This window comes from Phyllobates terribilis, unplaced genomic scaffold (assembly GCF_046119375.1).
Source record: "Phyllobates terribilis strain yellow unplaced genomic scaffold, ASM4611937v1 Scaffold_1__5_contigs__length_1240528914, whole genome shotgun sequence".
Lineage (NCBI taxonomy): Eukaryota > Metazoa > Chordata > Amphibia > Anura > Dendrobatidae > Phyllobates > Phyllobates terribilis.
This window is the reverse complement of record NW_027362761.1, coordinates 66,738,665-66,763,762: the sequence shown is the minus strand read 5'-3', so window position 1 is coordinate 66,763,762 and position 25,098 is coordinate 66,738,665. Positions and strand designations below refer to the sequence as shown.

General features: G+C 41.8%; 1 protein-coding gene across 4 annotated transcripts in view; it reads right to left on the bottom strand.

Annotated features, from left to right (window-relative positions):
• PTBP3 (polypyrimidine tract binding protein 3) overlaps positions 1 to 25,098 on the bottom strand; it is a 163,396-nt gene that overhangs the window by 33,148 nt on the left and 105,150 nt on the right. For 3 of the 4 annotated variants that reach the window (XM_073663715.1, XM_073663740.1, XM_073663725.1), the window contains exons 2-7: positions 22,719 to 22,794; positions 20,231 to 20,400; positions 17,776 to 17,922; positions 15,699 to 15,851; positions 14,725 to 14,835; positions 7,904 to 8,078 (exon numbers count right to left, since the gene is read on the bottom strand). In XM_073663715.1, the coding sequence (XP_073519816.1) occupies positions 7,904 to 8,078; positions 14,725 to 14,835; positions 15,699 to 15,851; positions 17,776 to 17,922; positions 20,231 to 20,400; positions 22,719 to 22,743 (781 nt within the window). In that variant the 5' untranslated portion in view covers positions 22,744 to 22,794. The remainder of the gene's footprint in view (positions 1 to 7,903; positions 8,079 to 14,724; positions 14,836 to 15,698; positions 15,852 to 17,775; positions 17,923 to 20,230; positions 20,401 to 22,718; positions 22,795 to 25,098) is intronic. The other variant, XM_073663731.1, reaches the window with a different exon arrangement.

Below are 25,098 nucleotides of genomic sequence, written 5' to 3'. Positions count from 1 at the left end.
AGCAATAACCTAAATTTCCTTGTATGTGTATGGACCTCTTTAACATGCGAGTCACAAAGAGCATATTACCGGCAATGTTTTCTTTTTCTAATTTTACATTTTAGATATTTCTTCAGAATTTTATCAACACATGATCACTTTATCACTAAAATGAGGACCATTTCTGAGTAAACAATATAATTATGGAAAATAAACCCAGGACCAAGGGCTCATACCCTGTCCCTAATGCTAGGGACACCCTAGCTATCCCTGCTTCCCAGGTTACTTCTGATGGTGAAGATGCTGGGGCCACGTACCTTGCTCTTCTCCTGAATCAGCCCTTACCTGTCCCCTCTCCCACCCAGAGACTGTATAGGAGAGGGGAGTGGATGATAGTGCACAGCTGAGAACTTCCAAGAAGGAAGCTACAGAGACTCAAAGCTGAGCAGTTTAAGTCCTGCACTTCTGAAAGAAACCAGCACCCTACCTACTTGTTTTGCATCGATCAATGCCCCCATCTTTCTTGATTGACAACTCTGGTTTTACAGGAGCCAGAGGAGGTCGAAGACAGATGAAAAACAAGTAGGTGGAAAGGTGCACTGAACTGTTTGGCCACACCAAGGGTGCATCAAGTGCCTGTGCTTGGTTTGAACAGTCATTTTATGGTGACAGACATCCTTTTGGCACAGTATGAGTGAATGGAGCGTATAACCGGACCCAGCTTGGGATGTCACTCATCAGAGTCTGCAGCCTGAAGTCACAGGGAATAGAAGCTAGTTGTGGATTTCAATTTTTGCTTTTTTATTTTAACCTTACCATGTCTTAAACTATAAAATGACTTCATAATGACTGCTCATTCCTTTCAAGCCAAGTCAGTACATTTTTACGTGTATATGTATGTATGGATAATATCTCAACTTACATGGAAATGTAGAAACATTAGGATTCAGCATAATCTTTTTATCCAATCCACAGTAACTAAAGGAAGTGTGCCGGCACTTGGAGTAATAAAAGTGTTGCTTAGCAACTAAACAGGGATCACATTATGTGCAATCCCCTATATTGCGAAATCAAACGTTAAATTGCTGTAAAATGGAAATGTATCTCCTATGTACATAGCTGAAAACCTCATAGATCTTTCCTTCTGGACTGCCTTAGCATTAGTCATTTTGCATGATTCTCTAAGAAAGAAAGATGTAGCATCAGTAGCGATGAGAAAATGGGGTATAAATCTATCAGACATGCTCTGGGACACTCCATCTAAGGAGCTTTTGTGGTGTGGAACATAGGACAAAATAAAAATATATAATTGTAATTATTTAAAATACACTATATGGACAAAGGTTTTGGGACATGACTCCAAATCATTGAATTCAGGGCTTTCGTTCAGTCGTATTGCACATGGTGTATAAAATCCAGCCCCTAGTGATCTGCCTTTACTAACATTTGTGAAAGAATGGGTCGTTATAAAGAGCTCCCTGAATTTGAGTGTGGCAATGTAATGGGATGTCACCATTGTAAAAAGTCAGCTCATAACATTTCCGCAATTACAAATATTCCACGATCAACTGGGAGTGGGGCTCAATGAAAAGTGGAAGCGTTTAGGAACCACAGTAACTCCGACATGAAATGCAAACCATGGAAAGTTACAGAGTGGGGTCACCGAGTACTGAAGTTAATAGAAGTCACCAATGATCCACTGAGACCTTCTCCAGTATTGACATCAGCACAAAAACTGCTCCAGGAGCTTCATGGCATGGGTTTGTGGCATGCAAGTTTTACACTACCAAGCACAATGTCAGGTGTTAAATAGAATGGTGTAAAACATGCCACCACTGGACTCTGGAGAGGCATAAAAGAGTACTGTGGAGTGATCGATCATACTTTTCCATCTGGTTTTCTGATTGACTATCTTGGGTTTGGCAAATGCCAGGACTGTATTGTGCCAAATGTATAGAAGAATAATCCCATAGGCTTGAGTTTTCAGGTTTTAGCATAGACCCCTTAGTTCAAATGAAGTGGAATCTTAATATTAATGCTTCAGCATACAAAGATATTTTGCCCAATTTTTTAACTGCTATATTTTTTAACATTTTTAGGTTCAAAAGGAGGATCAACTTTATATTAATACCTATGAACTTAAAGGGATTGTCTGGGACTTTAACATTGATGACCTATCCTTAGGCCAGGTGCACACCACCATATTTTCCATCCGAGTGCGATCTGACAAAACATCGGATCGCCCTCGAACCGATGTTATTCTATGAGGCCGTGCACATGTCAGATTTGTTTTCCTCGCAGCATGTCAGAGTTTGATCCGATATTCAGATCACACTTGGCCAGGCAAGTCTTTAAGGGCATTTGAATCATCAGACTGCACTCGGATGACATCTGAGTGCAGTCCAGTTTCTGCGCACTGACACAATGGAGAAGATGGAGAAATTTTGCTCTCCATCTTCTCCTCACAGTGTGCTCCGATTCTCTCATCCAAGAGAATCGGATCACACTACGCTGACACACTGATCAAACTCTGATCAGAGTTTGATCACAGTGTCATTTACATAATTGGCCCGATTTTCTAGAGTGAGAGAATCGACGGCCGTCTGACCCTAGCCTTCGGATACATGATCAATGTCTGATCGGTGGGAGTGCGACACCCGACACCTCCGCTGAACAGCTGTTCCCCATGGCAGCAGTGGCTGGAGCTGCTTAGTTATGGAGATGCACAGCACAGCTCCTTCAAAGGAATAGTGGCCATGGCCGGGTACTGCACATCCACTCCCTAGTGATTAGATTCCGACACCAAGAACAGTTGATTGGTGGGGGTGTTGGGTGTCGCACCCCCCCCCTGATCAGACATTGATCACCAATCCTAAGGAGAGGCCATCAATGTTAAAGTCCCAGACAAACCTTTTAAAATTGATTGTTAAAAAAAAGAAACCCAACAGAACTGCTATTATGTAAGCCAGTGAGATTCTCTGACAGACCGGTCACCTGAGCAATCTCACTAAACATCAAAAACACTGCGCCATTGGATAAAAGCCATGAAGAAACAATGCAGTTGACTCCTCCCCATTGACTGTCTGCCACTGGGTATCCAGACAGACAAATTAGGACGGCATGTTCTTCCCTAAAGCAGCTCTAAGCCTAGAAAAAGAATTCCCCATATTTCAGACTCATTTGATAAAAGAAAAATTGATGCAAGGGACCAGTGTCATTGGGTTTTACCCTTTCACTGCCAAAAAAACTATGTAATAAGACATAACTTTAACAAAATTGCCATGGCTACAATATTAGGACTAAATCTTTGTATCACATTAAAACGCTTTGCTTTCAAATGGCACCAATTTTTGGAGAGGTACAATTTTATGGGGAACAGTTTTAATACCGGACTGTGCTTGTGATGGAAGGGGAAATCTCCAAGTGACATCAAGAACAAAGATCGGAGGCTGTTACTATCCGATACACCCTACGAAGCCTTCCAGGATCGAACAGCAGGAGGAGAGACAGGAACTTTACATCATGTTAGCGCCCCTCTTACCAATGGGAGATTATATACACTGCTCAAAAAAATAAAGGGAACACTCAAATAACACATCCTAGATCCGAATGAATGAAATATTCTCATTGAATACTTTGTTCTGTACAAAGGTGAATGTGCTGACAACAAAATCACACAAATATCATCAATGGAAATCAAATTTATTAACCAATGGAGGCCTGGATTTGGAGTCACCCCCAAAATTAAAGTGGAAAAACACACTACAGGCTGATCCAACTTTGATGTAATGTCCTTAAAACAAGTCAAAATGAGGCTCAGTATTGTGTGTGGCCTCCATGTGCCTGTATTACCTCCATACAATGCCTGGACATGCTCCTGATGAGGTTGCGGATGGTCTCCTGTGGGATCTCCTCCCAGACCTGGACTAAAGCATCGGCCAACTCCTGGACAGTCTGTGGTGCAACGTGACGTTGGAGGATAGAGCAAGACATGATGTCCCAGATGTGCTCAATCGGATTGAGGTCTGGGGAACGGGCGGGCCAGCCCATAGCTTCAATGCCTTCATCTTGCAGGAACTGCTGACACACTCCAGCCACATGAGGTCTGGCATTGTCCTGCATTAGATGGAACCCAGGGCTAAAAGCACCAGCATATGGTCTCACAAGGTGTCTGAGGATCTCATCTCGGTATCTAATGGCCGTCAGGCTACCTCTGGTGAGCACATGGAGGGCTGTGTGAACCTCCAAAGAATTGCCACCCCACACCATTACAGATCCACTGCCAAACCGGTCATGCTGAAGGATGTTGCAGGCAGCAGATCGCTCTCCACGGCGTCTCCAGACTCTGTCACGTCTGTCACATGTGCTCAGTGTGAACCTGCTTTCATCTGTGAAGAGCACAGGGCACCAGTGGCGACTTTGCCAATCCTGGTGTTCTGTGGCAAATGCCAAGCGTAATGCACGGTGTTGGACTGTGAGCACAATCCCATCTGTGGACGTACCACCCTCATACCACCCTCATGGAGTCGGTTTCTAACGGTTTGTGCAGACACATGCACATTTGCGGCCTGCTGGAGGTCATTTTGCAGGGCTCTGGAAGTGCTCCTCCTGTTCCTCCTTGCACAAAGGTGGAGGTAGCAGTCCTGCTGCTGGGTTGTTGCCCTCCTACGGCCCCCTCCACGTCTCCTGGTCTGTCTCCTGGTAGCGCCTCCAGCCTCTGGACACTACGCTGACAGACACTGCAAACCTTCTTGCCACAGCTCGCATTGATGTGCCATCCTGGATGAGCTGCACTACCTGAGCAACTTCTGTGGGTTGTAGAGTCCGTCTCATGCTACCACGAGTGTGAAAGCACAACCAACATTCAAAAGTGACCAAAACATCAGCCAGAAAGCATTGGTACTGAGATGTGGTCTGTGGTCCCATCTGCAGAACTACCCCTTTATTGAGTGGGTCTTGATAATTGCCAATAATTTCCATCTATTGTCTATTCCATTTGCACAACAGCATGTGAAATTGCTTGTCAATCAGTGTTGCTTCCTAAGTGGACAGTTTGATTTCACAGAAGTTTGATTTACTTGGAGTTATATTCTGTTATTTAAGTGTTCCCTTTATTTTTTTGAGCAGTGTATATGTGTTCCTATGTATTTTTTGGGGTAGGAGGATTGGGGTGGGAGTGGAGATGGTATCATCATTTCTTTTCATGATGAGAAGATGTGCCACAACTCACTTAATCACCCCTGCACCATAATGCTACGTTCCCACCATGAGCTTTTGATGATGCAGATTTTCTCCACCTATTATGTAAATTAGGTTACTTGCATTTTTTCAGTGCAGTTTTTAGTGATTTTAAAAGCATTTTTAATCGCCTTCTTGACGCTGTGTTTTTTTTGGTGTGCCCTGTTTTAAACCAAGTCGCTTTGTGTTTGATACTTCCTGGTATTTGGTTTAGACAAAACTTCATTGATGCTGTCATATGCGGATTACAGGAGTGTGTTTGTTGTGTTTCCGCTGATGAGAACACACTAAAAACACATTTTTGTATATTTTACCTGCGTATTTTCCACGTATTTTCAGTCTCCGTGATTAATTAAAGAAATGTGCATGCACACATAGGTGGACATCTTGAACTTTTAAGTATAAGTAGTAATAAGTAGACTAAACTACAATTTTTACTTGAACGTTCATTAAAAAGCTCTATGATTCATCATTTGCGCTGAGAGCTTGTAAAGTCAAGTTACATAAAGAAACAAATCACTAGAAAAATATTTGAAACAAAATAAATGGCCCCTTTGGCGGCTTTCCTTAATATTATTTTATTACGATTCCACTTGCTCTCTGAAATACTACAATCGGCTAGACTGAAATATAAGTCAGGTAGGTATTCATGACCATAGATTCTCCATATATCTGCGCTCTCAAACTTGGTCTTTTCTACTAGTTTATTGTATAGGCATATTTGTTCATAAATATTAAGTGACTTTTGCTCCCGGGAAGCTGATGAAGGGGTATCATCTACTAGAATTAGTACTGGAACATCTATGGGATGTTTGATTCTCCTGAAGTCGGAGTTATTTTAGGCAGGTCCACGAGTAAACTATTCATGACCTAACTGTATGACAGGCCATCCATATAAAATTGGCAGAAATCTGACTCCCGGCACCCACACCGATCAGCTGAAAACTGCTTAGGCTGTAAGTATTTTCAGCCAATCAGTAGGGGTGCCAGTTGCCTAATAACCTATCCGAAGGCTCTTATTGAAGTGAATTGGACCTCCATATATTGAACTTCCCTTTAAAGCAGCGTGTCTAAGGCCAAGTGCCCACGATGCAAAAATGCTGAGGAGCGTTTCTGCATCTCCCTGGCAGAAAAAACACATGTGCATTTTACATGCGTTTTTTTCTGCCAGGTAGAAGCGTTTGTGAAGCGTTTTGAACATGCGGGTTGTCAAGCGCTTTCCAAGCAATTTTAGCATCACTTGGAAAAGTGCGTGACAACTTGGTCACACTATATAAATCCATGCAACCGGCATGGTTTATGCTGTGTGACCAAGTTGTGATGCGGCAAATGCAGCATCAATAGTAAAAAAAAAGAATAAAAATGGTGAAAAATAAAAAAAAAAACATTATACTCACCTTCCGATGGCCCCCGGTCTCCTTCTCCGATGCGCCCAGTGTCTTCGGCTTCTCGCGGTGGTGTAAAAGGACCTTCCATGACGTCATTTAGTCATGTGACAGGTCACGTGACCGCCGATGTCAGCGGTCGTGTGACCTGTCACATGACTAAATGACGTCATTGAAGGTCCTTTTACCACCGCAAGCAGCCGAAGAGCCAGCAGCGCCGCCGGGAGCAGACTGAGGGCCATCAGAAGGTGAGTATATGTTTTGTTTTTATTTAAATTATTTTTTAACTACAGGTACTATAGAGTCTCCTCTTCTCCAGACCCGGGTACCATCCGCGCATTGAATCGCATAATATCGATGTGTGTACGTGTAGTCAGGCGGATGTTATGCGGTCCAATGCAAGTCAATGGCGGCGATTTCGCCGCGATTCCGCAAAATTAATGGTCGTGCTGCGGATTTTTCTGCAGTGATAATCCGCAGCGGAAATTTCAGCAGCATGTGCACAGCACATGCGGATTATCATTGGGAAACATGGCAGACAACTTAACATGCGTTTTTAACACGTTTTCGTGGCGGAAATGCAGCCGAGGAAACGCATTAAATCCGCATCGTGGGCACGCAGCCTTATGGAAGAAGATGGGTGGTACATTTCCAGCTAATTTCATATTCCCAAAACCAGTTGCCTTGGATCCTGAGCGGGACCTCAGAACCAGGGCCCTTACATTGGTGGCATAAAAAAACACTCAATACATCTCAATCTGAATATAAAGTGCTGGGAAATTAGCATCTTCTTCATAAACTGGTACATTAAGCTTCAAATGAGAGCAGGGGAGTGGGCAAACCATTCAGCTAGGGAGGCTACATGTATCATCAAAACTGGAGTCTATAGGATTTTGTTTTACATCGATAATTTGCAACATAATAGGGGAGAGATTTATCCAAATTGGTAAAAAGGAAAACTATTAAAAAATCCTCTGGAAATCAAATGGAATACAAAGTGAGCTGTTATCTAACACCATATATAAAATGAATAGTCGACATCTAACCGGGAACAAGATGCCGGTTGCATATAATTACTACAGACTGCAATATTAGAGGAAATATTCTAAATATAATACACATTAGGTGTGCTATATTAGTAGCCATTTAATGTATCATATATTCTAGAACAATGGACGTGTGATATTTCCAGAACTAACAGCACGGTAAATGTAAGGGGTGAGGGTATTTTGTGATCTTGGTGAAGAGAAGGGTTGGTAGGCTGGTAAAACCTTTTGACATGATACAAAAACAGTACATACCAAAAGCAGCTGCCATTGTGGCATCAAGGGATGGCTGTCCATCTCCAGTAGGCAGGTCAAGGCGTGTGAAGTCTCGGCTCTTATCATTGTTGTATTTGACATTAAGGCTGGTCAGCTTTGAGGATTCAATACGCAGCGTGCAGCAGGCATTGTAAATATTCTGCCCATCTAGAGCCTAGAATAATCAGATAAATGTGAATTAAAAATAAAGTTGGAATACGAACTGTAACCCCCAAATCAAATAAGGGCTGTATATCAAATCATACACAGACTACATTTTGCTAACAGAATTTTTAATTCAAACACATGTAAATCCAACTTTTTACTCCTATTTTTGGATAAATCAATGACATATGTAGGATTTGTGATAACCTGGTATTATCAATGGCATTCACGATGGGACTGGAAGAGCTGATGGTGCATGTTTATGCACTACCAACAGGCACCTTCCTCACTTGGACATCGGGGCCAAATAACCCTAATAAGACATAGTCAAGATTAGATTCCTTGTTTCACCGATCTTATTCATTTTAACTTTATATATTTTAATATATTATATTTATTCAAGGCTCCAAAATGTAAAAAAAAAAACACATCTACAATTCAACACAAGTACAGGAAAAAAGTATTGCACATTGATGTCTGTAGAGGTGGCAAACGGTGGCTTTATTTGATATATAAAAAATATTGCAAAAGTCAATCTATTCATCATAATAAAGGACTAATTAGGTAAAATCACAAAACTAAAACATCCCACTGACTATCTGAGCATTCATGCACATACTCCTCTTTTACTCCTACAGTCAGTTCTACAAGATGTGCAAATAGTGTATGTATCACAAGACAAGGAGCTTGAATTTGCAGTCTCTAAAATGCTTATCTATAGATCTACAGTATAAAATACAGTTATGGCCGAAAGTGTTGGCACCCTTGAATTTTTTCCCCCAAATTTAGGAGGAAAATGGGGGGTGTGTCTTATTGTCCGAACCTTACCACATACTTGCGGTGGTGGGTGCGGTGGCAGAGCCGATGCAGCAGAGCGGCGGTGGGTGCGACGGCGAGGTAGATCGGCTGTGCGGCGGCGAGGCAGAGTGGATGTGCAGCGCTGCGGCGGCGAGGCAGAGCGGCGGTGGGTGCACAGTGATCTACAGGAAAACAGCGGTGCGGATCCACAGAAAAATGGCCGTCTGAGCTCCCAGACGGCATATGCGACGGCTCGGGCGGCCTTTTTTCTGTGGATCACAGCTTCATGAAGATGGCCACGGCCACCGGAAAGCCGCACCGCAGCACCCATTACCGCTCTGCCGCACCGCTGCACAGCTGCAGCCACTGGACAACAGCGCACGCCGCTCACAGGCCCAGGACCCGGCCCCATCTGGATCACAGGCCCCAGCCAGGCTCTAGCCCCAGCACAGGGCCCAGCACAGGCCCAGGCCCCACCACAGGCCCCAGGTCCCACCACAGACCCAGGCCCCACCACAGGCCCCAGGCCCCAGTTCCGCTGGCTTCCTGAAGGACCCTTCCTCCTGTGACACTTGCTCCAACGCCCCCCAGGTAAGATACCTATTCAGACTATAAGACGGACCCCCATCTTATAAAAAATATTTTTTTTCCTATTTTCCACCCCAAAATTTGGGGTGCGTCTTATGGTCAGGTGCGTATTATAGTCCGAAAAATACAGTATTTCTCCCAGAAAATGATTGCAATTAAACATGTTTTGTTATACACATGTTTATTTCCTTTGTGTGTTTGGGAACAACACAAAAAAAAAAGAGAAAAAAGGCATAATTGCAAATAATTTCACACGAGACCCCAAAAATGGGCTGGACAAACTCATTGGCACCGTTCCAAAATTGTAGGTAAACAACTTTGTTTCAAGCATGTGATGCTCGTTGAAACTAACCTGTGGTAAATAACAGTTGTGCGAAATATGAAAATCACACCTGGAAGCAGATAAAAAGGGGAGAAGTTGACTTAATCTTTTGCATTGTGTGTGTGTGCCACACTAAGCATAGAGGACAGAAAAAGGAGAAGAGAACTGTCTGAGGACTTGAGAACTAAAATTGTTGAAAAATATCAACAATCCCAAGGTTACAAGTCCATATCCAGAGATCTTGATGTTCCTTTGTCCACAGTACGCAACATAATCAAGAAGTTTACCACCCATGGCACTGTAGCAAAACTCCCTGGTCGAGGATGGCAGAGAAAAATTGATGAACAGTTGCAAAGCAGGATAGTCCAGCTGGTGGATAGGCAGCCCCAATCAAGTTCCAAAGAAATTCAAGCTGTCCTGCAGGCTCAGGGTGCATCAGTGTCAGCACAAACTATCCATTGACATTTGAATAAAATGAAACGCTAATGGCAGGAGACCCAGGACGACCCCACTGCTGACACAAACATAAAGCTAGACTGCAGTTTGCCAAAATGTACGTGAGTAAGCCAAAATCCTTCCGTATTGTGGACAGATGAGACCAAGATAGAGCTTTTTGGTAAAGTACATCATTCTACTGTTTACCGATAACGGAATGAGGTCTACAAAGAAAAGAACACTGTACCTTCAGTCAAATATGGTGGAGGTTCAAAGATGTTTTGGGGTTGTCTTGCTGCCTCTGGCACTGGGTGCCATGACTGTGCAAGGCATCATGAAATCTGAAGATTACCAAAGGATTTTGGGTCGCAATATAGTGCCCATTGTCAGAAAGCCGGGTTTGCGTCCCAGGTCATGGGTCTTCCAGCAGGACAACGACCCCAATCATAATTCAAGAAGCACCCAGAAAGAAAGCGCTGGAGAGTTCTGAAGTGGCCAGCAATGAGTTTGGATCTAAATCCCATTGAATACGGGTGGAGAGATCTTAAAATTGCTCTTGGGAGATGGCACACTTCAAATATGAGACACCTGGGGCAGTTTGCAAAAGAAGAATGGTCCAAAATTCAAGTTGAGAGGTGTAAGAAGCTTGTTGATGGTTATAGAAAGCGATTTATTTCAGTTATTTCTTCCAAAGGGTGTGCAACCAAATATTAAGTTGATGGTGGCAACAATTTTGTCGCGCTCATTTTTGGGGTTTTGTGTGAAATTATGTCCATTTTGCCTTTTTTTCTCAGTTTTTTTGGGGGTTATTCGAGTACACACAAAGGAAATAAACATGTATATAAGAAAATATGTGTAATTGCAATAATTTTCTGGGAGAAATACTTAATTTTCAGGAACAATTTCATGGAAGTCAGCACTTTCAGACATGACTTTGTGTGTGTGTACATATTATATACGCACACATTTATATACACATTATATCTATCTATTTACACACATACATACATATATATATATATATATATATATACACACACACATACATACATACATATACGCACACACAGTTATTCTCCATTTCCCATTTATGTCACACATGCTCCTTTACAGCTTAGCAAGTAGTGCAGAAGCTAGCCATATTGAGGTGTTAGAGACTTCCGTAAAGCTGTTTTATACAGTGCTTTATGAAGCTTGGACAACCTCCAGCTAATGGATTTAAGTACTTTTACCCATAGGCATGTAGGGGGTTTACAGGAAGAAAGAGTGAAAAGCAACATAAAAAGGAAGCAACACATTAAACTGTTAATGACAACCAGAAATAGAGCCACGTGTTTTCCAGAAGGGTTTACTACAGCAAGAGTGGCACTTGAATGTTTTGTGGCTATTACTGGTAAAGATCTATTTTTGCCTAATTAAGGCCAGATAAAGCTCACCACATAAAACTACTATAAAACGACTAGTTAAGGAAGGTTTCAAGTGGAAAATCATTTAAGCCAGTGTTCACATAAAGCATTTAGATGCTTTGGTGTTTCATTCTAAAAGGGAATAAAAAGTGTCCCGTTTTGCCATTTGTTGTAGGTCCAGCAGTCACACTCCCATCAATCAACAAGTTATCACCTAACATTTTTTAAAGGGAATCTGTCAGTAGGATCAACCCTCCTAAGCCGTCTATATGGGCACGAAGGTCATAGGAAGCTGAAGAAAATGATACTTTGATATCTGCAATCTGATGTCTTTTTCCAGAGATATCCATGTTTTTCTTATATGTAAATGAGCTGTTCAGGACTATGAGCCGGACATAGATCTCCCTTGGAATCTGCCTCCAGAGATTATTTTAAATAAAAGGGGAGTTACCAGTGTGATGTGTAATGGTTACGAGTGTAATGACCGCTCTCTGCTCTCACTACAGATCTGGGTATGAACCGACACGCTGGCACTAGTAGGCAAGCTCCATGGAATCCAGCTTTACACTATGAAAGATAAAAGTTCTCATTGCAGGTGAATGTCAGCAGATATAAAAAGGCAAGTCAGTCAAAAACTTGCTTATTTTCATACCCAACTGATTAAATCCATGTCTAACCAATTAAATCAATTTAATAACTTGAGAATATTCATTTACTGCATATACAGCTAGGTGCTCTGAGGTGTAGTTCAAATAGTTGATGAAGTTATACACAGCTTATATAATAGTTGTATAAAATGTGTAGATAATTGTGAGCTGGGTAATATGTTACCTCTGGGGACAGTGTAAATTTTAGAGAAAAGAATTACCAGAAATTCCCTAACATATGATTATCTAATTTATCCTTTATTTGCAGCCAAAGGCAATCCCTCCTCTCGTTTATTATCCTAAGAGAAGGACAAAAGCAGTCTTATAAAGGGCTTTCCACTAACAGAATAAAGACCGCATAAATGATAAATGACACCTGTCCGCAACCAATGGTACTAGAGGCACAGCTGTTACCATATACATAAACATATTATAAATATACAAATTGCTGTGTAAAATATATATATATTTTTTACTATTAAAATTCTCCAGGTCATTAGTTATGAGGATATTTAATGTTTTTGTGTGTACATACATATACACACATTCACACACATAAAAAAACAATAGGTATCCAAATGACTATTAACCTGGAGAATTTTAACAGCAAAAAAATATATTTTTAAAAAAATTATATAAATTACACAGTAATTCATACTGTATATGCCCCAAAACAGTGCTAAAAAATATACATTTTGTCCCCAGATAAAACAAAACCTCATAAAGCCAGTCAACGAAAAAATAAAAAAATTATGCCTTCTTAAAAGCAGAGGGCCAAAAATCAAAACAAAACAAAACAAAAAATTGGCCAGTCAATATGGTCTTTTCAGGCCTGGTCATTAAAAGGTTAAGGCAGCAGTGGATGACATTCAGGAAGACAACACAATTCTGGAATTTTCTTCCCATGGTATTCACCGTGTGGGATAAATGTGGTAATCTGTCTTTTGATTGTTTTGGCAACACCAATTCTGTGTATTTTACAAAATTATTTATTATGCAAAAACATTTTTTGCGTTTGTATTTTTTTTTATACTTCCAAACATTTTATTTAACTTTTTTGTTAAAATTCTATTTTTCTAGGGATCATGCAATCCTTTGACTGCCGATATAAAACACTGCAATATTACCGTATATTGCCGACAGACAGCCCATTAAAAACACCTGGGCGTAGTAGCCATACACAGATGGCATTCATGGGGCTTTCTTTTTACCCCTGGCGGATGTGGAAACCCATCAGGACCCTGCAACTGTGTGACAGGGTCTCCAATTGGGTGATGGAAGAAGTCTACTCCCACTATGAATGACTGTGGTATCTAAGCGATTTAATCTCTGGGATAGGAGTCCTCTCCGATCTTCGACCTTACAGCAGAGTCGCTTCTGTAGTATACAGCTATTCCCATATTTTACAAGTATGGATCATTGTGCTGGGAGACCTCTAACATTATATAATATATATATATATATATATATATATATATATACATATATGTAATCATTTCTCAATGTGCCCACATGTGTAATACCAAAGTATTTGGCAATAACAAACATCATATTAAAAATGGCTCCAGATATACTACACTTTTCACATAAAATTAAAAAGGGTTATGTGATACTTTATATTGATGGCCTAATCTTAGGCTAGGTCATCAATATCTAATTGGTGGGGGTGCGACACCCGGCACCCCAGACGATCAGATGCTCCCGATGTTGCTGGATTAGCTCAATTGTGGAGCTGCTCAGCACAGCTCTGTCGACTGTACAGGGGCCATGGCTGGGTACTGCACATTTATCCCTATTCGAAATTAATAGGGGGTGGATGTGCAGTACCTGTCCGCAGCCACTATGCAGTTGATGGAGCTGTGTAGTCACGCTCCGCAACTGATTGCATCTGGCCTCCAGCGGGAACAGCGGATTGTTGAGGGAGGAGGGGTTAGGCCAGCGATATAAAAGTCCCAGAAAAGCCCTTTAAAATAAAACGAGAAGGAAGTTACTCAAAAATATGTGACATAAAATACCCATGTTTGCTTTGAAGGAAAAAGCATGAATGTACCAAGGTCACATGGCTGCACAACAATAGATTTATCTACGTTAAATAACAGATAAAAACTAAAAGTGTGAAGAATGACAGGTTTGTGCAAAGGCTAGCTCACTTAAAAGACACGTCACTTAAGAAGGTGGATACATTTTCTCCCGATCATCAGCACGGGCCTTATCTCTTAGCTCGATGTTGCAAAATAGGTCAGTCATTGTAGAGCTGGGTCCAAGAACATTTCAGACTCCCTCATTACTGAAGGTCTTTGTTTAGCAGGCACTTTTACACAAAGCAGCTTTGTAACTCTGATAATACACAGCATAAGACTGCCAACATTCAGGAGGAGCTGTAAAACATGCAGGATCTATTTTTCTCCCCCCACCAGCCCATCTCCAGTAATAAGTAGGTGCGTCATATGTCTTCCTTACCACTTTGGCGTGATGTGCGTTCATTGGATCAGCATATTGAAGCAGAGCCTGGAACTGGTTGTTCTTTGTAAATGTGATGATTTTCAGTACTGTTCCAAACTTGCAAAAGATCTGTGACACCAGGAAGAAATAAAAGTGTCAAAGATTTCACCATTACTTTGGAATTATTCAGATAGGTGACAGAAGGTGAAAAAGTGACATTAGAATAATGTATTGTCCTAAAACATAGCCATATGTATGCTACAATACATATACTTACCTTCATAACATGAACAGTGCTTACAAGCTCTTTACTATTGAGCTTGTAAGCACTGCCAGGATGCTGGCAAGGATCACAGAAGTGCACTGCTAGTTTCCAATCCTTGGCCAGCATCAATCACACTGTGTTTCTGATACTGCAGAGGCAAAGCTGCCTAAAATAGCAACATCGGGAGAAAACAACAATGCTACTGGTCCAAACTATTAATAAAGAAGGAGGGTCCGCCACCCTTCAAGCAAGAAGACGAGAGGCAGAGAAGTAGTTTTTATTTGTTTCCTCATGAATTTTTCAATATATAAAGTTTAAAGAATCAAAAGTGTCATGACAGATATGATTATGATCTAGTACAAATTATAATGAGAGAGGTAAAAAAAAGAAAAATCAAGAAAAATTCAATTCTCAGATTTTATAGGACAAAATCAAAAAGGAGTATTGTTTTTTTACCCACTATGTGACACCTATAATTTTATTTTTGTTACTCAATATTTAGAGGGTTAAAACACTTCCCCTGCATCAGAAGGGAGGACCAGGACGACAAACCAACATAAATGGCATGTTCACATCAACCCCTAAAAGGTGATTCCCATTACGGAATACCTAATGTTTTCAAGTCTTATTTCATGGCACTAAGACACTTTTCCATTTCATGTCATTGGGTGATAACATATTTGTAGATTTGCTTACTTTTGAGTTTATAATGTAGAAATATTAATACCTGATGCAGGACTTCCAGAGTAACAGGATAAAACAGGTTGTCAACAATTATTCTGAGGACAGGACTGTGACCTATTAACAAACTTTCACCTCCAGTGAGAGTCAGACCACCAGACTGGACAGTGTTCACAGCTTGCAAGGCAGCCTGTGCTCGCTAAAAAAAAGAAAAAAAAGAAAATATATCAGGGAAAAAAAAACTCATCACATTTTGAGTTAGGCTATGTGCCCACGATGCAGAAATGCTCCGGATTTTTCCTGAGAATTTCTGCATCTCCCTGGCATAAAAAACGCATGTGGATTGTACATGTGGATTGTACATGCGGATTGTACATGCGGATTGTACATGCGTTTTTTCAGCCAGGGACAAGCGTTTGTCACGCGTTTTGCACATGCGATTTTAGCATCACTTGGAAAGTGCTTGACAACTTGGTCACACTATATAAATCCATGCAACCGGCATGGATTTTATATAGTGTGACCAAGTTAGTTAAAAAAAAGAATAAAAATGGTAAAAAATAAAAAAAAAAAACATTATACTCACCTTCTGATGGCCCCCGGTCTCCTTATCCGATGCGTTCAGTGTCTCGCGGTGGTGTAAAAGGACCTTCCATGACTTCATTTAGTCATGTAACAGGTTACGTGACCGCCGAAGTCAGCGGTCGCGTGACCCGTCACATGACTAAATGACGTCATGGCAGGTCCTTTTAGACCATCGCGAGCCGCCGGGGAGCCAGGACGCATCACTAAGGAGACCGAGGGCCATCAGAAGGTGAGTATAATGTATTTTTTTATTTTAAATTCTTTTTTTTTTACAGGTACTATGGTACCCGGGTCTGGATGAGAGTCTCTTCTTCTCCAGACCCGGGTACCATCTGCACATTGAATCGCTTAATATCCGCATGTGCACATGTAGTGATGCGGATATTAAGTGATTCAATGCAAGTCAATGGCGGTGAAAACGCCGTGATTACGCAAAATAATTGGTAGTGCTGCGGATTTTTCCGCAATGATAATCCGCAGCGGAAATTTCCGCAACATGTGCACAGCACATGCGGATTATCATTGGGGAACATGGCAGACCTTCTACCAAGCGTTTTTTAAGCATTTCTTCAGCGGAATTGCCGCTGAGGAAACGCTTAAAAAACGCATAGTGGGCACACAGCCTTAGAGATTAAGCAAGAGTTGTACTCAGAATTCTGATGGATGCTATTAGAAACAGTCGCCAGGACCTACAATACAATTTTTTAGACTTTATACAACTTGTATCCTGCATTTTCACCAATTTTCCCTCTGCAGTCTCTATCTCTTAATTTGCAAATGACTATGAGCTGGGTGGAGGAGACTAGATAGAGATTCCTGCTCTTGTTTCCTTAGTCAGCACACAGAGAGAGGCAGGAGCACGGAGGAAATTATACAGCAGTGCTGAGCAGTGTAGATGTGAATCCATCTCCGGGATGAAGTAAAAGACTTGTTAGTAAGCTCCACACCATCTTCCGGTTTCATCATCACCCTGCGCCTCATTCCTTCTGCCCCTTCCCTCTACAGAAGAGAAGAGTATAATAGGAGGTGTAGCCTGACACCCACACTGTGCTAGTAGTCCATCTTGTTTTGAAAACAGTTTAGCTGTTTTTCAGAGTTCAGCCATAATGATGTTTTCTGCAGTGGATTAAAATGCAAATCCACCACTATGCTTGTGGATTACTTGTGGGTCAGGCTTTACAGTGTATTTTGCTGCAGTGATAATGCTGCATATTTTTATATCAAATCCACAACAGAAAAATATTTCATACATGCATTTGTGATGTTGTGAGAACACCATTCACTTAGTTCAGCAATTTCTATCAGATTTGTAACGCATTACCTGCATAGAAAATCCACTACCCCTGAATGTGGCCTAAAACAGTCAGGTTTACCAGTATTTTTGACCAAGAATAACGCAGCCTGTTGTACTATTCTTATACTCAAAATTAGTGTCCCAAAGGACCCATTGAGATACAAACGGAAGCCACAAAACTATGGTGAACAGGGCCTTATCTTAAGTAAGCTGTAGTATAGGATCAGTATCAGAAGGCACTTACCGACTGATTCGGTAGGTTGTCAGTCTTCAATTCTCTGTGGTTCGAATACTGAATATAGACAGGCTGACTCCGGAGCTGAGGAGTGACAGGGGTGTAGTAATTCATCATTGTAATAGCTGCTTCTTCAGAAGCCATTTCCAAGAAGGCCTGAGAAAGAAAAACACATGAAAACATAACCATAAAGGCATAATACATCACATATTTGCTTCATTCATTATTATAATCCATAATACTGAATGACTCATTTCGCTTCATTATTAAAATACTACTTGCAGACATGTAGGGCAACTAATGGGTTACACTGTATCCTTTTCAAAGTACCAGACACAGTGACAACTAAATAGAAAGTATTTGTGCTTTTCAATGTGGGTCTGTCATGTATGAATAGCAGTGTTCTGCATGTAAAGAACTACTTGTTTCATTCCTTTCTAAATAAGTAGCAATTCCCATTGAAATTTTGTATCCTCTTAATGCATTGCAAGCATCATATTATACAGCACTTTGTACTTACAATTGCTCATTTTGCCTTTCTACCGAGATAATTCTTCTCTTTTCCATTAGGCATATGACATCACATGATTAAAAACCGACTAGCTGAATGCTTCTAAGCTCTATGTAGAAAAAGGAGGTTGTAACATCCCTGGCGGCGTGCTGGCATGATTTACCACCTCCCACCATGCAAGACCGCCATCTTACCTATCAGTCCAGGCTGCACACTTTGCTCCAGTACCTGCTGTGTGCATGTCTCTTGTCTGATTGCTTAGGGCGGCGGCGCGGTTGCTGCCTGATTCTTATAGTTACTGTGTGCGCACTCCTAATGCGTCCCCAGCCTATTGTTGTGAGTCACTGGATACTTAAACCCCCTCCAGCCTGTAGGAGGTGCCTGAGCAACACTTTCTTTCAGTGTGTTCTTGCAACTGATTTGCCAGGTCCTGTTCTGTATCTTGTCTGTTTCCGCCACCCTGGGGGCTGAGTACCCAGGCCTGTTACCTGTATCTGTGACTTCTAGTCTGTTCCGCCACCCTAGGGGCTGTATACTCAGGCCCGTTGCCTGTATCTGTGACTTCTAGTCCGTTTCCGCCACCCTGGGGGCTGAGTTCCCAGGCTCGTTTCTGTATCTTGTTCCTGGTTCAGTTCCTGTCTGAACAGTGTCCTAGCCCATTACTTGTTTGTCTCTATGTTCATATCTTTCCTTTTCCTGCAGTGTCTGAACCTGCAACTAACTCCAACTCGTTGTCTCTGCACTTCTGTTTGTGAGTTTAGTGTCCACTCACTACTTCATTGTAAGTACCTTGTGTGTATCTACTCTGCTTGTCTACCGCACCTGCGGGTTTTGCTCTGCTTGTCTACTGCACCTGCGGGTTTTGCTCTGCTCGTCTACCGCACCTGCGGGTTTTGCTCTGCTCGTCTACCGCACCTGCGGCTTTTGTTCTGCTTGTCTGCCGCACTTGCGGCTCTGTTCCTGTATCCCAGTCTGTACTGGTCCCTATCCTGCCTGCCAGTACCCACCTGTCAGTATACCAGCCGTGCCTGCCAGTATCCACCTGTCTGCATACCAACCGTGCCTGCCAGTACCCACCTGTCTGCATACCAGCCGTGCCTGCCAGTACCCACCTGTCAGTATGCCAGCCTAACCTGCCTGTTCCTGCATTCCCCGGTGTGGGTCAACAGCTGTGACCAGGGTCTGACCTGGAGTAGCACCTGGTCCCTCTGCTCGGTTCCTCCCTGGTTCACGGAGTCGACTGAGCCACCGTGCGACCTTGGTCGGACCGAGTTGATACTTAGTCACGCCCCTCCAGGCACTCCTCGGTTCATGGTCTAGTGGGATCACTAACCACGCTCACGCCAATCAGTCCGGGCGTGAGCGTAACAGAGGTCAATTTTCCCTGTATAAGTCATGAGTCACTGCAAAAGTCTCTGACAGGGGAAAAGAGAGCAGTTGGGTCAGGAGTTGAAGAGGGGAAGGATAAAAGCAGGGAAAAGAGATTTCATGTTTCTACAGACAGCAGAGAAAAGAGAAGAATTAGCTGAGTAGAAAGACAAAATGAGCAATTGTAAGTACACAGTGCTATATAATGTGATACATGAAATATATTAAGAGGATAAAAACTTTGATGGGAGTGCTTCTTTAATTTAACTACATACTGCAATAATGATGTAGTACGTAGTATATGTTAAACGTTGTCAACCAATTGCAGGTTCAAGATCCCTAAGGAGACTAAAATAAAGTAAAAATTAAAAAAAATTAAAGTTTTAATAATATAAAAAAAAAACATTCCTCCTATTGTACTTCTAATACGTGAGCCTTTATGAACATGGTTGCCATTAACTAAACAAATTAGCTTAAATGACAGTATTTTTGTTTTACATACCATAACAGTACTCTGATGAAAAACTGAAATGAGAATTATAGGAAAATAACAGAAATAAAATGAAAACAAAAAGTATACAATACCTGGCTTTTACTTTTCAATATCAAAAGATTAGTAACTTTTCCAAAAGGTACACCTAATGAGATGATGTCCCCTTCTGTAACATCATTTGGAATCTTGCGAATGTGGAGAACACGTGAGGGGGAACAGGGAGAGCGGTCTCCTTTATATTTGTTGCTATCGTTCCCATTAGCTGAAACGACCAGAAAAAGAATATTTAACACAATCCATTTTCATCAAAGGAGACATCTGTAAAGTGATCTGATCAGAATTTGAAGTTTGCAGGCGCTTCAATGGTAAAATTGTGCTGGCCAATACAATATTTAAATGGGGCCACAAGCCAGACCTTTAAAACACAAACTAGACTATAAATGTAAAAAAAAGAAAATCATGGACTACACACGTGATTTATTAGAGTATCACAACATTACAAGAGCATGGGGATCAGCTTATTAGCTACAGCCAAGAGCCGCACCCACTTATCTCAATTTAATGTAATTCATCACATTGCCCACAGTGGTGCTCCGGGAAAATTAAATCTTGAAGCCACCATACATTTTAGATAAAACTCATCTGAACCCGCTGACTTCAGCTAGAGCAGTGTTCCCCAACTCTATTCCTCAAAACCCACCAACAGGTGATGTTTTCAGGATTTCCTTACTATTATAAAGGCGATGGAATTATTGCCTGTGCAGGTGATGCAATTATCGCCTGGGCAATACTTAGGAAATCCTGAAAACATGACCTGTTGGTGGACCTTGAGGACTGGAGTTGGGGAACACTGAGCTAGAGAATCAACCTATCTAATATGTATGGGGGCCTCCTGATTCCTCCTCGACAGATGGGAGAGAAGGATCCTTTTGTTTGGCAGAGAGACAAGCCGCTGCCAAAGGATACCCTCTCAGAGAACACAGGAGCGGCCAGGCAAGCATTGCTGTGTATGGGTGAGTAAAGAGAGATAGCAGCCAACTGAAGGGTTGTTCGGCTGACAACTATCTAAAGTGTATGGAGGCATTTACACTCTTGTTCCCCTCCCCATGCCTGATTTAAAATTCTTAAGTGAGGTTTCCAAACTAGGTAATTGTTTCCAAACCAGGTAATTCCCATACTACCCCCTCATTCCGCCCTCTCCCGCAGGAGGAACGGTGACATCACTGCCTCCCGCCACTGTGCAGACCATGGAGTGGCCTGCATTGGAACTAGGTGGATGTCGGGAGGAGAGTATGACAGTTTCATTTTTTTTACATATCCTGTCCCATGGCAAAGTCTGGATTTGACACCCCTTTAAAGGGTTGTCCAGTAAAATTGAACAGAATTATTCCACAAGAAAAGCAGAGACAGGTACAAAGGTAAAAAGATTGCGAAGACTATACAGTAATCACTGGCCAACACATTAATCACTGGGGTAGCTTATAGAGACGGATAAAACATATTTCACTTGTTCTTGAGTTTTGGGGGATGGACTCTCCACAAATTTGCCCCACACTAGCCACTACTTTTCCATGTCTTTATCCTGACCTAGTTACATTATATCCTGTTACGTTCCCATCCTGCACTGGGATGATGATGTTGGCTTATTTCATTTCATCTAGATAGCAGTATCGTCATACGCTAAGGATGGCAATGGTAATTATTTCTATTTTTGCATGTTGAAAAATACAATAAAATATTGAAATACAAAACTGTATTCGACCGTTTATTTTTTTAATTATCTATAAAATGGATGTCACACGCATGTAAAAATAAAAAAAAGACATACAGATGACATACATACAGATGGCAGAAGGACGCACAATTTGGATGAAAAATCATCAGTTATTTCTGAATAAATAATAGATTAATTTTCATACACTCATCTAAACCCGGCCTGAAACCAACAGTCCAGGTTCTTTTCCTCCCATCCCATTGCATCTTAAATATAAAGGCACAAATACGCTTGTCTTAAATTGAATTTAAAGGCAACCAAGCAAAGGCAGGCACCATAGCAGTAGAACGTCCACTCCAAGATGGATCAGTGAGTAAGCATCCACTACCTATGAGCCAAAGCAAGAAAGCATAAGTCCTCAATAAAGGAATAGCCAGCAAGTAACTCCAAAGTCTTAAAAAATAGATTATCATTTACACTTATTCCATCAGGGAAGACTAGGGCGAATAAGCATCATAATCATCTTGTGGACCACCATTGATGACTGGTAAAAAGGACAGGTGGGGTCCCAACTTAATTTTGAAGTGCTCAATATTAAAATCTCAGAGGTTAGACAAAGTACAGCAATGATATACATGGAAATATTGATGGAGGGCAGACTTAATTGTGGGGTAAATTTTAATACTTAGCAGGTCGGTATGTTCTCAACTTATTTATTGGTCTCTCCCAACCAGTAACAGAATTTCAATGTATCCAGAACATTAGTTGACAGGAATGAAAATTCCTAGAAATTGCATGAAGAAAATATTATTGTACGAGAAGCCAGCAAAGCATGGCACGCAGGCTCTCAAAGACTCTCACTGTACCTGTATCTGGAGTGGAATGGCTCATGGTAAAAGGCCTGTTAGCGATACCAGAAAGGAGAAGCTTGTCAGACGCCCGCTAAAAAAATAAAACAATGTACATCAGTATAAATCAATTAAAAAAAAAACACAACAGGAAAAAACATGCCAAAAGGAATAATTTTACGTGTTTTTAATGACTAAACCAGTTTAAGACTAGCCTTCATTACATATTAGGCAATGTTGTAAAGATGCGGCTTCAAGAGTTCTACAAAATGTTCTTTTCAGATACTCAAATATTTTTTTTCTTTTTTCCTTTATATATAGGACCTAATTATATACACTGCTCAAAAAAATAAAGGGAACACTCAAATAACACATCCTAGATCTGAATGAATGAAATATTCTCATTGAATACTTTGTTCTGTACAAAGGTGAATGTGCCGACAACAAAATCACACAAAAATCATCAATGGAAATCAAATTTATTAACCAATGGAGGCCTGGATTTGGAGTCACCCCCAAAATTAGAGTGGAAAAACACACTACAGGCTGATCCAACTTTGATGTAATGTCCTTAAAACAAGTCAAAATGAGGCTCAGTATTGTGTGTGGCCTCTACGTGCCAGTATGACCTCCCTACAACGCCTGGGCATGCTCCTGATGAGGTTGCGGATGGTCTCCTGTGGGATCTCCTCCCAGACCTGGACTAAAACATCCGCCAACTCCTGGACAGTCTGTGGTGCAACATGACGTTGGTGGATGGAGCGAGACATGATGTCCCAGATGTGCTGAATCGGATTCAGGTCTGGGGAACGGGTAGGCCAGTCCATAGCTTCAATGCTTTCATCTTGCAGGAACTGCTGACACACTCCAGCCACATGAGGTCTGGCATGAGGGCCAACCACACCAGCATATGGTCTCACAAGGGGTCTGAGGATCTCATCTCGGTACCTAATGACAGTCAGGCCACCTCTGGCGAGCACATGGAGGGCTGTGTGAACCTCCAAAGAAATGCCACCCCACACCATTACTGACCCACTGCCAAACCGGTCATGCTGAAGGATGTTGCAGGCAGATCGCTCTCCACGGCGTTTTCCAGACTCTGTCACGTCTGTCACATGTGCTCAGTGTGAACCTGCTTTCATCTGTGAAGAGCACAGGGCACCAGTGGCGACTTTGCCAATCTTGGTGTTCTGTGGCAAATGCCAAGCGTCCTGCACAGTGTGGGGCTGTGAGCACAACCCCCATCTGTGGACGTCGGGCCCTCATACCACCCTCATGGAGTCAGTTTCTAACCGATTGTGCAGACACATGCACATTTGTGGCCTGCTGGAGGTCATTTTGCAGGGCTCTGGCAGTGCTCCTCCTGTTCCTCCTTGCACAAAGGCGGAGGTAGGGTCCTGCTGCTGGGTTGTTGCTCTCCTACGGCCCCCTCCACGTCTCCTGGTAGCGCCTCCAGCCTCTGGACACTACGCTGACAGACACAGCAAACCTTCTTGCCACAGCTTGCATTGATGTGCCATCCTGGATGAGCTGCACTACCTGAGCAGCTTCTGTGGGTTGTAGAGTCCGTCTCATGCTACCACAAGTGTGAAAGCACAACTAACATTCAAAAGTGACCAAAACATCAGCCAGAAAGCATTGGTACTGAGATGTGGTCGGTGATCCCCACCTGCAGAACCACTCCTTTATTGAGGGTGTCTTGATAATTGGCAATAATTTCCATCTATTGTCTATTCCATTTGCACAACAGAACGTGAAATTGATTGTCAATCAGTGTTGCTTCCTAAGTGGACAGTTTGATTTCACAGACGTTTGATTTACTTGGAGTTATAGTCTGTTGTTTAAGTGTTCCCTTTATTTTTTTGAGCAGTGTATTTAAATATATATATATATATATATACATACACACACATACACACAGGAAAACGCGCACTTTCGCCGTCTTGCTTCCTCAGGGGGCGTTGGATAGAAACACGTCACCACTTCTGCATTTTTCACTCCCTACAGGTTTTGGCTTACCAACACTGATGTAAAATACTGACCAAATACTTAATGTGTTAACCTAGCACACGGCTGTGACCTAGCAATAGCTAGATAGTATATGGTATAAGTTATCTTCAGGTCAGAGCAGCAAATCTTCACATGCTCACAGGCACCTGCCCTATTAACATTCTAGGACAGGTTGGCGTTCGTGAAATGGTGGCTACTGTAATATAGGGACCATCTCTCTAGACAAATTAACTTATTTGTTGATTAAAATAATTTATTTATAAAAGACGTCTTCTTTATTTGTTTCACAGGTAGGATTTTGGTACATTTTTTTTTTGCCCATAGCCTCCACCAACCTTGTACTGCAAGTACCCCATTAAAAGGTGTTTTCTCATCCTTATAAGTGGTT